At 37.0% G+C, this 14,342-nt stretch overlaps 1 protein-coding gene across 1 annotated transcript in view; it reads left to right on the forward strand.

The window, feature by feature from the left end:
• EDIL3 (EGF like repeats and discoidin domains 3) overlaps positions 1-14,342 on the forward strand; it is a 173,624-nt gene that overhangs the window by 79,581 nt on the left and 79,701 nt on the right. The window contains 2 exon segments of the mRNA XM_032213867.1: positions 5,633-5,644; positions 5,647-5,813. Coding sequence (XP_032069758.1) covers positions 5,633-5,644; positions 5,647-5,813 — 179 coding nt within the window.

The following is a 14,342-nucleotide window of genomic DNA, read 5'->3' on the forward strand; positions in this document are numbered from 1 at the left end:
CATTCTTCATATGTTTTAGCCTCCAGTCCCCTAATCATCTTTGTTGTTCTTCTCTGCACTCTTTCTAGAGTCTCCACATCTTTTTTATATTGTGGTGACCAAAACTGAATGCAGTATTCCAAGTGTGGCCTTACCAAGGCCTTATAAAGTGATATTAACACTTCACGTGATCTTGGTTCTATCCCTCTGTTTATGCAGCCTAGAACTGTGTTGACTCTTTTGACAGCTGTTGCACACTGCTGGCTCATATTTAAATGGTTGTCCAAGATCCCTCTCACAATTACTACTATTAAGCGAGGTACCACATATACTGTACCTGTGTGATTTGTTTTCCTTGCCTAACAATGATGCATTCATCACCACTATAATTAAATCCATCGACTTTGCTGCTGGTCTTTCTTTTCTCTTTTCTTCTACCTTTCTCAGCATCAGAGCCTTTTCCAAAATTGAAATTTAATAAATTTGTATGCTGCCCAATCCCGTAGGACTCTGGGTGGCTTACAGAGACAAGATAAAAAAAGTTAAAAATTAAGAATAAAAAATACAGTTTTTAAAATAATACACCATCCATTCTGTCTAGGTGGGGCTGGACATTGATCAACAGCCCCAGCCTGCTGGAACAGCCAGGTTTTGGTGGCTTTTCAGAAGGCCGAGAGAGTGGAAAGGGTCCTGATCTCTATGGGAAGATTGTTCCACAGGGCCAGAGCAGCTACAGAGAAGGCCCTCCCCCAAGAGGCCGCCACCCGGCATTGTCCGGCCGACGGCACCCAGAGGAGGCCCAACCTGTGAGATCTTGTTGGTCGTTGGGAGGTATGTGGCAGGAGGTGGTCTCTCAGATAGCCAGGTCCTAAACCATGTAGGGCTTTAAAAGTAATGACTAACACCTTGAAGCACATTCGGAGACCAATAGGGAGCCAGTGCAGCTCACGGAGGATGGGTGTAACATGGATGTATCTAGGTACACCCAATATCGCTTGCACGGATGCATTCTGGACCAACTGTAGTCTCCGAACACTCTTAAGGGGCTGCCCCATGTAGAAAGCATTACAGTAATCAAGCCTAGAGGTGACAAGGGCATGAGTGACCATTCAAAGTGCCTCTTGGTCCAGGTAGGGCCACAGCTGGTGCACCAGGCGAACCTGGGCAAAAGCCCACCTGGTCACAGCTGACAGATGGTGCTCTAATGTCAGCTGCAAGTCCAGGAGGACACCCAGGTTGTGGACCCTCTCTGAATGGTGTAAAATTTCACCCTCCAGGCTAAGAGATGGAATGTCTGGACTATCGTTGGGAGGCAACATCAATAGCCACTCGGTCTTGTCTGGATTAAGTGCAAGCTTGTTCGCTCCCATCCAGACCCTGACAGCCTCCAGGCACTGGCACGTCACTTCAACTGCTTCGCTGAGTTGGCACGGGGTGGACAGATACAATTGAGTATCATCTGCATATTGATGATATTTGATCCCATGCCGGTGTATGATCTCATCCAGCGGCTTCATGTAGATATTAAATAGGAGGGGGGACAGGACTAAACCCTGTGGCACCCCATATTTAAGGGCCTAGAGGTCGATCTCTGTCCTCCAACCAACACTGACTGCGAGGTAGGAGGCGAACTACTGTAAGACGATGCCTCCCACTCCCACCTCCCGTAATCGTTGCAGAAGGATACCATGGTCGATGGTATCGAAGGCTGCTGAGAGGTCAAGAAGCACCAGGATAGAGGAATGTCCTCTATCCCTGGCCTGCCAGAGATCATCGGTCAGCGTGACCAAACCAGTTTCGGTGCAGTAACTACGCCTGAAACCCAACTGAAGGGGATCCAGATAATCTGCTTCATTCAAGGTCCGTCGGAGTTGAAAGGCCACCACCTTCTCAACAACCTTCCCTACAAAAGGGAGGTTGGAGACTGAATGATAGTTATTAAGGATGGCTGGGTCCAGGGAAGGTTTCTTAAGGAGGGGTCTCACCACTGCATCCTTTAGAGGGTGCTGGAAAGATCCCGCCTGAAGAGAGGTGTTAACAATCCTCTGGAGCCAGCCTTGTGTCACCTCCCTGCTGGTCGAGACCAGCCAGGAGGGACACAGGTCCAGTAAGCAGGTGGAAGCATTCACCACTCCCATGGCCTTGTCCACTTCCTCAGGAGCGACAAGTTGGAACTCACTTCAAGAAATCCGATCAAGGCCCTCCCCCGGCATCTTGGCTAGTACTGTCCAAGTGGAGTCCAGGTCCGTCTGAATCCAAGCAACTTTATCTGACATAAACTGAACAAATTCCTCAGCTCTACCCTGTAAGGGCTCGCCCGCATCTCTCCCTTTCAGGAGGGAGCGGGTTATCCTAAACAGGGCGGCTGGGCGAGATTCTGTGGATGCAATAAGAGTGGAAAAATGAGCACATTTTGCCACCTGTATCGCCACTAGATAAGTCCTGATGAAGGCTCTTAATTGTGTTCGGTCGGATTCGGAGCTACTAGCCCTCCAACATCGCTATAGGCGTCTCTTTTGGTGCTTCATCTCCCGGAGTTCCTCGATAAACCAAGGGGCCCTCCTGGATCCACTGCCGCAGAGATGCCGCAAAGGCACAATCCGGTCCAGAGCCTCAGCCACTGCTGTATTCCAGGCAGCGACCACGGACTCCACCGGACTGGGCAAGGGAGTCAGGTATCTTACCATGCGCCGTCTGAAATCCCAGAGGGTCCATCAGGCACCTGGGGCGGAACTACCTAATCGGTTCCCCCTCCCTACACTGGGGGAGTAGTTTCTGAAAGTCGAGCCTCAGTAGGAAGTGATCTGACCATGACAAGGGCAAGATCTCAATGCCCTTCAAAGAGCTAAATATTTGCATGAGATGTTCAAAGCAGGTTAATTTATTCCTGTTCATTTGTGTCTCAAATGAGAATTCTGAGTTGGTTTATTCAGTGAATTGTTACTTTGTTCTTTTTGACTCCCCATGGTTTTCTCAGGAATCTTCTCCAACACCAAATTCAAAACAGTCAATACTTTTCCTATATATAATTTTTACTGCCATAGAGTATCATAAGGAAAATCATGGTTTGCATTTCTGATATTTGAAGGTCACACACCACAGCATTTGAATATCTTTTCCGAGGCCTTCATGGCTTGTCTACCAAGTGCTAATCTGCAGAGTATTTCTTAACTGGATTTTCCTTTACTATTGATTGCTAAAAGGCAGACACTATCCACTACTTCAGCCAATTCTTCATTGCCAATTCTGTTTATTTTCCTGTTGCTATTATTTTGGTCTTCTTTATTTTTAATTGTAGTCCCATTTTTTCACTGTGCTCTTTGACTTTTGGTATTAGGGCTTGCTGATCCTTTGCATTTTTGGCTATCAGGATAGTATCATCAACATGCATTTTCAGCTATAGTGTCATCAACATACTGCAGGTTATTGATGTTTCTTCCTCAAACTTTAAAAGCATACTTATCTTCTTCCAAATCCAGTTATTTTCCTTAATATATATTTATCGTATAGGTTGAATAAATAAGGGAAGAATATATAACTTTATTGTACTCCTTTGCTAACCTGGAATCAGTCTTTTGCCATGTTCTGTTCACACTGTGGCTTCCTGAATTGCATATATAAGTTTATCATAAGGACAGTGAAATGTTTCTCCTTTTTCTGAGTACACTCAGAACCTCTTTTGGTGCATATTTATTTGCAATAAATTATAGTTTGTTGCACAAATATAAAAATAGTCACTGGTCAGATTTCAGTGAATTCATCTACAGCATTGGTGTCAAGCTCAAGGCCCGCGGGGCCTCCCTGGAAACAGTGAAGGACTGGCTTGCAGTGCCTCTGCCAGCAAAAACAGAGGTTGGGGGGACTGCATGCAGCCCTCCCAAGCTCTATTTTCACTGGCATGAGGCCATCACAACCAAAAAAAGAGCTCAGGAGCCCACTTTTGCTGGCCGAGGACTCAGGTCACCACAGGTGATGTTCAGCTCGCCACACCCATTGTGGCCATGCACACTCCGGTCCCCCAAGGTCAAACACAATCCTGATATAGCCCTCAGTGAAATCAAGTTTGACCCCACTGATCTACAGGATTATAATTGGATTTACAATATCATTTACAATATCAATAAGTATTAGAAGGCATATTCTATGCTAAGTAGATGCCTTCTAATACTTGGCAGTATGATATTGTAGATATAGTTTACTAAGTCAAAGGGTGATGTAACTGGATTAATCTATAAGTGATATAGTTTAAGCAATGTTTGTTAGACTGAAATCAGTTTTCTTAAGCAATTGAAATAGGTCTATAGATTTTTTTCTGAATATTTCATTGCAACTGGATTTTAGATTTAATGACCATGTACAGCCAACAATCCATATAAACATCTGCCCTCAAATACTATCTTTAATGTGATTGCCCTCAATATCTGATGCCTAATGTAACTATAAAGTACTCATTTGCTAATTTAATTGATCACTGGTTTGGAAAAGCTGGATTTAACAGCTTTGATCAACCTTTGGATGACACTTAGCTTCAATTCTAGTGATCCATAAATTCAGCAAGAAATCATTTAATACTAAAAAAAAGTCTATATTAGTAAAGTAAGTAAATAACTTTTCTACGAGATTTTTTGTCTTAATCAACACTTAAAAATAATAAAAAGAAGTCTGAACAGTGGTGGATTCCTACCTGTAGTGGTTTGGCAACCTGGGTCGCTGGAACCAGCAGTGACCTAGGCCTGCCATGCTCCCGAATTGGCCATCTTGTTTTTCATTTCTGTGCATGTGCAAAACAATTTTATTACACTGTGCAAAGCGCACAAAGCGCACACACGCAGCGTGTCCACGAGTAAACCGACAGTAGTGCCTGCCCACCCCTGAGTCTGAACTTATATTCTCTGTAATATATGCAAACGTAAGAAAAAGTAAGCATAGAATAATTTGAAAAAGCTATTTCTAGAACCTGTGTCATGCAAAATTGCATTGCAAAGTTTTGCTTTTACAGTTATTTCCCAATTACTGTACAAAGCAGACTACACTGTGTTATTTGCTACATCATTACTATAGCTTGTAATACAAAATATAACAGTCTAACCAACTGGTTAGGTTTTGATTAATGAATAGTATTCAGAGAACCAGGGTCAAAATACAATAAAATTGAAGGAATGTACACATATACAAATACACACATTATATAATAAAATATATAACAAAATGATTTTATAAGAAAATTCAGTTTAGAACACAATTCTCTGTATGCGTTCTATGTATTTTCTGTAATGGAAGATAACAGGAAACCTTTCAAAACATATTGTATAAACTCTAAGCAGAATTTTGAATTATTGGTAAATCAGAAGGCCTTATTATTATGCTTAGTCACAGAATCAATCTGACGTTTAGATTGGATTTGCCATTCTTGTCCTATTTATTTGTTAGTGTTATGTTGCTTTGCAATGAAAATTCAAGCTTACTCATATTCTGGAAAATAGCACTCAAAACACTATCTTGACTATTTTTTCCCCCTGTTGGATCTGTTTATATCTTCCATCTTCAAAACTATTCCATGATTCTACGACTTCAGTTTTGAAAATTCTTATTTTGTTTTCTTTTCCCCCCCCCTTTTTTTTTTTCAATGTCCCCTCCCCAACTTCCTAAACAGAATGCTCTGGACCATTGGAATAGAAGGAGGAATCATTTCTAACCAACAGATTACTGCATCATCTACCCACCGGGCTCTTTTTGGGCTCCAGAAATGGTATCCCTACTATGCACGACTTAACAAGAAAGGTCTCATAAATGCTTGGACTGCAGCAGAAAATGACAGATGGCCATGGATTCAGGTAACAGAAGGAATATAGTGTGTGGAAAACTACTAGCCTCTATTGCTAATATTGTTTAGTAAGCAGTGCAGCTTTCATAGAGGTGTAGACCTGCATTGAGCTGTTTTTGAAGTAATTTATGTTACCCAGTCAAGTTCCATTCATTGTCTTCAAGATGTAACTATATCTAGATTTTTTTTACTATACAATTATTAACAGAAAAAGAAATATTATTTTCTTTTTCTTTCTACGCTGTTGCTTATTTAGCAAAAGATTCAGTTTACATGTAATAGTCCTTTTGTAATAAGTTGTAGTTTCCTTTATAAACTTTCAGGTACATGATGCACACCAAGTAAATATGTAATTTATTTTTCTGCCTTCTCCTAATGAGATGGATATTGACGCTACCATTCTAATGTGTATTGCCAGGATCTAATTAGTTGGAACTACAAGCTTGTAATTGGCTTGTGATTTAATGGGTCACTAGTCATAGCATTATAAGCAAATTAAAAAGAAGCTCACTCATATCTAAGTTTAAAGTAGTCTATATAGATTTACAAATAAATAAAATATTTTCCATGTTCAGCACTTATTGCTTCATTAGAAGCACTGAGACATGTTGCTTTAACGCAGTTGTGAAATAATTTTATATTATCTTATTTTAATATCCACTATTGAGATACGATCATATTTCTCACTGAGTTTTTGTATTACATTTTTCTGTTTATCTCCACAATATAACTCTTACCTGCCCTTTTTTCATTATTCCTTATCTAATATGACCTTTAGCTTTTTACAAAGACATATACCAAAGATAAGGGTGTAACAAATGAAATATCTCTGCAAACTATGTAATATCAACATGCTTAAAATATCTGGATTATATTTTAAAACTTCCTAAATTATTTTTCGTAACCCAGTGCCTAGAAGTAAAAGTTTGACCTAGGGACCACAAAGTGATGGAAACAATTACTGTTCTTGGACATAATCCACCTAATATAAACCCAGCCATGAAACCGATGACACCTCTATAAACAACTGTTCCAAGTGTGGGTGATGAAGAACAACTATTTGACCCAGGTTTCCAACTGGAAGACACTTTACTTTGTTCTTCCTTTATAAGCAGGAAAATAAGTCATCACCCTAGATTCTACCAATATAAGCAGGGAATGCCAGTATTATCAAGAGGAATAATGGTTGGGCATAGCTTTGGGTGCAGAGGAAATAACTATTGAGTTAATTCACAAATTGTTGTGAATTAACTCAGTAGTTCTGAGCAACTTCCTTAGTTTCTAGATCATATATAGAATTTCTTACTGTTTTGGTAAATTTTGGCTTGTTCAAAATTGGAATAAGATTCTCTGGTGGCTTTGAGCCAAAGCTTTTGACATTACATAACTACTGAAAATTCCATACTTGTATACAAAAATAGTTTGCTTTATCATGTTAAAAAGTTGGCTTTTTATAATAAATGAGCTTTATATTTGAAGTCTTAATGATTTAAAAAAGAAGAAAGGAAAACAGAACCTTAAAGTTATCTAATTAGTTAACATCTGGATCACAAATAATATGGTCACACAGATCAACTAGTCATAATTTTCCACATTGTGGTAAGATGAATCATTCTTTTTATTACACAGTAGATTAACAATGCAGTTAATTTTAATTCTAGTGGTCGTTTCTACACTCATATCTATCAGATTACTTATTTACAGTGCTTATATGCCATTTTCCTCTTACTGAACAAGTAGCTGTTTAAGGTAAGAGGAACAATAGCATGCAATTGAAAATGATTTCTTTCTTCATCTCTCTAATTTCATCTTCCTAATATTTTGACTAGCAGTATAATATAGCAGAAAGTCAATTGGACAATGGGAAGTCTAGGTTTCCATTTACAAAAAATCTTGGAAGAATTGCTAGTTCTGTGACTTTTGGTCTTGGGTGAGACTGGTAGTAAAATGTAGTTTTCCAATAAAAGGATAAATTGCATTTGGGTGGATTTTTTAGAGGCTTTACTGTGTGTAAGCTGGCAACTGAGGGTGCTGAACAATGCTGGTGTGAGCATTTATAACCCCCGCCAAAAGATTAATATCCAAGATCGCTTTTGCAGAATACCAGTATCTTGTCTGAGTTTGTTCTGATTTTGCTACATAAGAATGTTTTTCTACCTAGCCAGAATAGGAAAAGCTCCATTAAGAGAAAAAGCCAACAAAATAACAAGATACAAAATAAGCTTCCCTCCTGAAACTACAGATATTGATATAGAAGTCATAGGAAGAAATCTTTTGGTCCCTTAGGCTTCACTGTGGGAAAGTATACATTGATCTCATAATTTTGTCCTTCCTTTTTCCTTGTAAATTGTTATATCTATTCCTTGTTTTTGATTTGGTTTTGGTTTTTGTTTGCAGGGTTTTTAAAAAAAATATTATTATTATTATTTGTACTTGTGTGGTTTTGTGTTGTTTGGTCAAGCAATTAGGGGCAGGGCATCAGACTGGCACTGTGATATCTATTACCTATCGTATTGTTTTGGAGAAAGTGATTTTTGTATTTGCTAGAACTCAAGTCAATTGCTAATATTTCTTCACTTCTGATTAAAGCTTACAGCCCCAAGGCTATATTGTGCTTAGTATAGCAATTGACTGCTTAGCCTAATGATCCCATGTAATTTATCTATTGTTTTTCAACGCTAATGGAAAATTAAAAATTTAATTTAGAAAGAGGTTTTTAAATATAGGTAGGTCTCACTTGGTGGCTGTCCAAAGTTATGGCAACCTCCACCCTCCCCAAGATACTTATGATGTGATTTTGAGGTTCTGACAGCCACTGCCCCCTGGTCACATCATTGAGGTTGGGCTACTTAGCAACTGGCACACATTTATTGCCATTTCAATTTGTGATATATATTTTTGCACGTTTTGGCATTTGTTTTTGTCTTTGGGCAAAACTACATTAGGTATAATGTAGCAAAAGTTATTTAACAACTGTCTTGCTTAACAACAGAAATTTTGGACCCAATTGTGACTGTAAATCAGTGACTACCTGTATATGGACTTCAACTGCCAAAATTCACTAGCTAGCATTTCACACTTATCTAGATATTCCATAAATTTTAGACATGTCATAAGAATTCTGCGTATTCTGCCAATGATCCACTAGTATTATATGCAAGTTTACAGAAAATGTCAAGGATAAAAATAACAGAAGTAGTTTCAGCCAAAATCTCAAATGCTGCTGGTACATACATCTGCACTGTGATATTTTTTTCAAGTAAATAGTGAAGACCAAATTGAAAAGAAAAAGAAGGAAAAAATCTAATTGCAGTGCCAGATTTTATCTTGAGACTCATTGGGTTTCATCTTCCCTCTGCTTGACTCACTAAAAGATGCTCCCAAAAAAAGTGGTTCCAATTTTAATGAGATCTATACTCCTGCATTTTTTCTAAGCAAAGGAAATTTTATATATATATATATATATATATATATATATGTATGTATGTATGTATGTATGTATGTATGTATGTATGTATGTATATAGATAGATAGATAGATAGATAGATAGATAGATATAGATATAGATATAGATATAGATATAGATATAGATATAGATATAGATATAGATATAGATATAGATATAGATATAGATATAGATATAGATATAGATATAGATATAGATATAGATATAGATATAGATATAGATGATATAGATATATTTGTTTAACACTCATAATTAACTTTGGACAAGGCTCATGTATTGCCGAGACTCTGCTTATGGGGCTAGCCTTTTTTTCTTCTTTTGTTTCTCCAGCTGAAGCCTTCAGATTCTTAACGTTTCCTTTGACAGTACTATTAGAATTATAGTAAACAAAATCATATATGTATAGGACCTTTCATATTTACATTGTGCAAAAAATAAGCCACAGAATGAACACACACAAATCAAAAATCAAAATTAAAGACAGGTCAAAGGGAGTAAAATCACAGTCATCTCTATTTGGCATTTCAAGCAGAGTAGCATTATTTTTGTCCCTTTAATTAACATTTCTATTTAATTATTTGTTAACACATCTCAATTCATGTGCTATGTATTTATTCAGTATATTTTTACGTGTTATATCTGGAAACTTTCAAGGTGGCTTCAAAGAGATTCTCACACAAAAGTCACATTCGGGACAGAAGAAAAGTATAGAAATGAAATACTCTTTATCAGTGGTGGGTTTCAAAATTTTTAAAAACCTCTTCTGTTGGTGGGGCCTGCTTTGTGGGAGTGGCTTTCCAGCCAGGTGTCCGGGTGGGAGTGGCTTGCCAGCCATGTGACTGGGTGGGCATGGCCAACTTGTAAAATGTGATGAAACTCACTTAACAACGCTCTTGCTTAGCAACCAAAATGTTGGCTCAGAAACTCTGGCATTGAAGTGTGCAAGTCTTAAAGCTGTCAAGTTACAAGACCCTTGCACCCCTAACGCTTTAGAAAAAACCCCAGGGGTGTTCAAACTTGACAGCTTTAAGACTTGTGGACTTCAACTCCCAGAATTCCTTCTCTCGCTCTTCATCTTGATGGCATGCGGATGGGCGGGGGGGAGGGAGGTGGAACCGGTTCTAAACCGCACTGTAGATGTGTGGAACCTCTTCTATAGAAGAGGTTAGAACTGGCAGGAACCCACCCCTGCTGTTTATGCAAAACATGTTTTTCTATCCGCAAATTATTTTACTTTCCTCATGTAAAAGGGCTTTGTGGAGAAAATACACAGAAGCCATAAAGAAAACATGAGCTCAGTCCAGTAAACCACAAAAAAGTGAGAGAAAAGGGAACCTATCAAGATTGCCCTTTCTTGACTCTTGTTTGAGGAATATTATTGTTTTATTACAGCCTTTATAAAGAATGTTCTAGTTTTTCTTCACTTATTACGGGCTTCTATCAGAAAGCCTGATTTCATTTTGTTCAGATTCCCAACAATCCATTTGTTTGCCCCAACCATTTCTGAGCCACTGAGCATTCTCTGGCTAGTGAGCCTACTCAAAACTTCATTTGCTATTAATGTTTTCCCATAAACAAAATGAGCAATTTCTAGTCCATAGGAGACATGCAACTAAAACCTCTTTTGTTCTGGCCAGAAATAGAAACCCCTGAGCTAGTATTACTGCAAGTTGGCAACAAAGCATCAACAACATATTTTTTGCCAGTGGTATGTAAATTTAAAATAGGCTTAATGCAGCTTTCAAAAAAGTTCAGTTCTGCAACATGCCATAATCCAAGCTACCTCCCACATGAAATGTCATTACATGTTATCACACCACCTACAGCAGCCTTCCACAGCTATAAAAACATGTATAAAAACAGTATCTCTACACCAGTCTCAGGATTAAAACAATTTCTCTTGGTTCATTCCAAGCTGGAAATGAGGCACATCAGACAATCAATAGAAAGTAAAATAATAATAATGTTTATTTCAGTTGCTTTGAAAGGATCGCTACACCCACATCTCTTTGTTTCTCCTTTTATAAAGTTCTATAGTTTAGAAATTTATCTAGTTATTAGCTTCATTGATTTTCAAGACCAGAAATAACAGATTAAGAAAGAAAAAAGATAAAGAAAGAAGACACAGGTGCCAAAAGAAAAAGAAAGTAAAGAAAGGAGAAAAATAATTACTTCAGACTTTCTTTGTTACAGATTTTTTAAATACATTAAACTTTTACACATGAAGGCAAATATACATGTCCCAGGATAATGTCGCAAGATCCAATCTGGGTTAGACATTGGGACCAGAGGTTTAGTCTTCTGAGCTTTTGGACTCATGTTAGAGCTCATTCTGATAGAGATAAGTTTCCTGAGGATGGGCTTCAGCATGAATCCAAAAGCTTGGAAGAGTAAATATTTGGTCCCAATGACTGACCCAGATTTGGCATCATTTTTTTACTCTAAAGTTAACATTTGTGTAGTTTCTCATTTTAAAAAAATCCAAAAGTGGTTTCAAGTGGAAATAAATTGCTCAGTCTTCTCCTTAATCAAAGCTGTCAATTTTGACATTTCCATCAATTCTATCAGCTTTATCATTCGTTCTTCCATTGTAGGTATTTGCAGATACTTCCACCTTTGTACATATAAAAGTCTCACTGCTGATGTTGTATATAAAAGCAAATTTCCATAAGATAGTTCTCTTTCTTTGACCAATAAACTCAAAATAAAAATCTTTGTTTCAATTTACATTCACTTTTAAAATCTTCTGGATCAAATACATGCTAGAGCCCAGTATTTTATAACTTTTTGCATGTCCACCAGATAGTGGGGGATGTACCTTCAGTTTGGTTATATTGCCAACAAACTTTTTTCATAGTTTATTCAAAAAATGCATGATTTTAAAAATTATATTTTCATTTAACCAATCATCATCAATGGAATGGAATGCATTACTTATCACAAACAAAGATTTGCCTATTTTAGAGTGAAGGTAGATACCCCTTTTTATAAGGTGTTTCTTTACCTAGAGCCAAAGCAGTTTTTTTTTTTTCAAAATGGGCATATTATCTAAAATGGGTTGTTTTCTATGCATAAAATATATGTGGTCCTTTACATAGGCATGCATGAATTTTGGTACATGACATCGCTATCATTTTTAATGGAGAAGGCAGCTCTTTTACAGTGACACTACTGTTGCCTATTTACTAACTATACAATCTTTAAATGTATAAAAAAATACACCAGCAACTTGTAACATTTTCTTCTAAAAAATGCTGTACTGTTAGAAATTGGACTATGTCCACGTTGGTTTGACTACTTCTTGTACATGAATATTATCATTTTGCATATGTAAGAAATAGTATTACATTGTTTTTTAAAAAAATTGCTGCCACAGATTATTGTTTCAAAACACCTGAAAGTAGATATACAATCCTTATGAATATGTTTGGAATCATACTTTCCACCTGCATTAAATATTGGTCTTTTATAAACCATACGGATTAGTATAAATTTGTACCCAGAATAGCCCATATATGCTATGTTTCCTATTTGGAAAGAGGAGGCTGTCTATAATAGTTAAATCTTGTGCTATTTCAGATAAAAAAAATAAAAGTAAACATTCTTTCTGGTCACCATTTTTAGTCATGTTTTCCCACCTTATGCCTAGCATACAAATAGGGAAAATTAAAATTGTAAATTATATAGCAAAATTATTATTTGAAATAAAATAATTAATGTTTCCCCTTTTTCTTAGCATAGTTAGGCTAATCATCAATAATTTGTATATTAAGTGTATTTTAAATTATTGTGGAATGCCATAAAACATACAACTGAATGTGGGCTTTGCGCTGAGGCTGCTGTCTAAACATGCTAGTTGTTGAATAATTTATATCTCTCCATTAATAGAATTCTTAACAACTACCTTTGGGAGTAAAATAATAACTTAATAAGAAGAAACAAGCCAAGCTAATTTTCAGTAAGTCTAATTTTGTAAACTCTCAGAGGCAAAAAAAAAAAAAAGGGGGGGGGGGGGTTCCCAATGAAAGCCAAATGAATTGATGTCTAGAAAAATGCTGAGACTTTTGAAATATGTTCATTCTTACTTGAATCATCTTTGTGATGATCCAATTCCACTTATTATTTCTTGCCCTAATGACAAAAAAGGCTTTACACAAAGATGAACACTTCTGTCTCTATTAAAGAAGTATCTAGCAAGTTCAGTAGTACTAAAATAATATAAAATCATAGATACAAAAAGTATATCTGGTATTTTCTTCTTTCTTTCGCCCTCTCATTTTCTCTTTCTCTCTCTCTTCTTTCTGGCAGGAAATTTATCTTTGTATAATAAAATAATGACAATATTGTCATTTAGTTCAGAGATGCATAGAGAGATCTTTAAAATCCTTTCCCTTTTTGCTAAAAATACCATTCAATGATTTTTAAGTTTAGCTTTATAATGTTTGCAATTTTACCCTCCTTCTCGTCACCATCATCACCATCATCATTATCAGAGTTGAAAGAGACCTTGGAGGTCTTCTAGTCCAACCCCTGCTCAGGCAGGAGATCCTATAACATGTCAGACAAGTGGCTGTTTCTTCTTAAAAACCCCTGAAAGTAAGCCATTCAACTTGTTGATTGTTCTCACAGCTTGATTGTTCTCATTGTCAGGAAATTTCTCCTTAGTTCTAGTTTGCTTCTCTTTTTGGTTACTTTCTATTCATTATTTCTTGTTTTGCTTTTTGATGCTTTGGAAAATAAGTTGACCCCTCTTATTTGTGGGAGCCCCAAACATTGGAACACTGCTTCTCTGTCTACTCATTGATGTTATATTTTGCATCAATTTCTTTTTATTCTCCTTCTTGTTTGTTTATTCTATCTTTTTTTAAAAAAGAAATAAAAATTTATCTAGGTTTACAGTATAGATTCATTTTCATATTTTATTTTGTAAGCCAGCCATATTCACCATGGATCCAGGAAATTACAGACAAAACAGCCTGACATCAATATCTGGGAAGATTCTGGAAAAGATAATCAAGCATTAAATCTGCAAATACCTAGAGGTGTTATTTATTTTATTTATATGACCACTCA

This window comes from Thamnophis elegans, chromosome 3 (genome assembly GCF_009769535.1).
Source record: "Thamnophis elegans isolate rThaEle1 chromosome 3, rThaEle1.pri, whole genome shotgun sequence".
Taxonomy (NCBI): domain Eukaryota; kingdom Metazoa; phylum Chordata; class Lepidosauria; order Squamata; family Colubridae; genus Thamnophis; species Thamnophis elegans.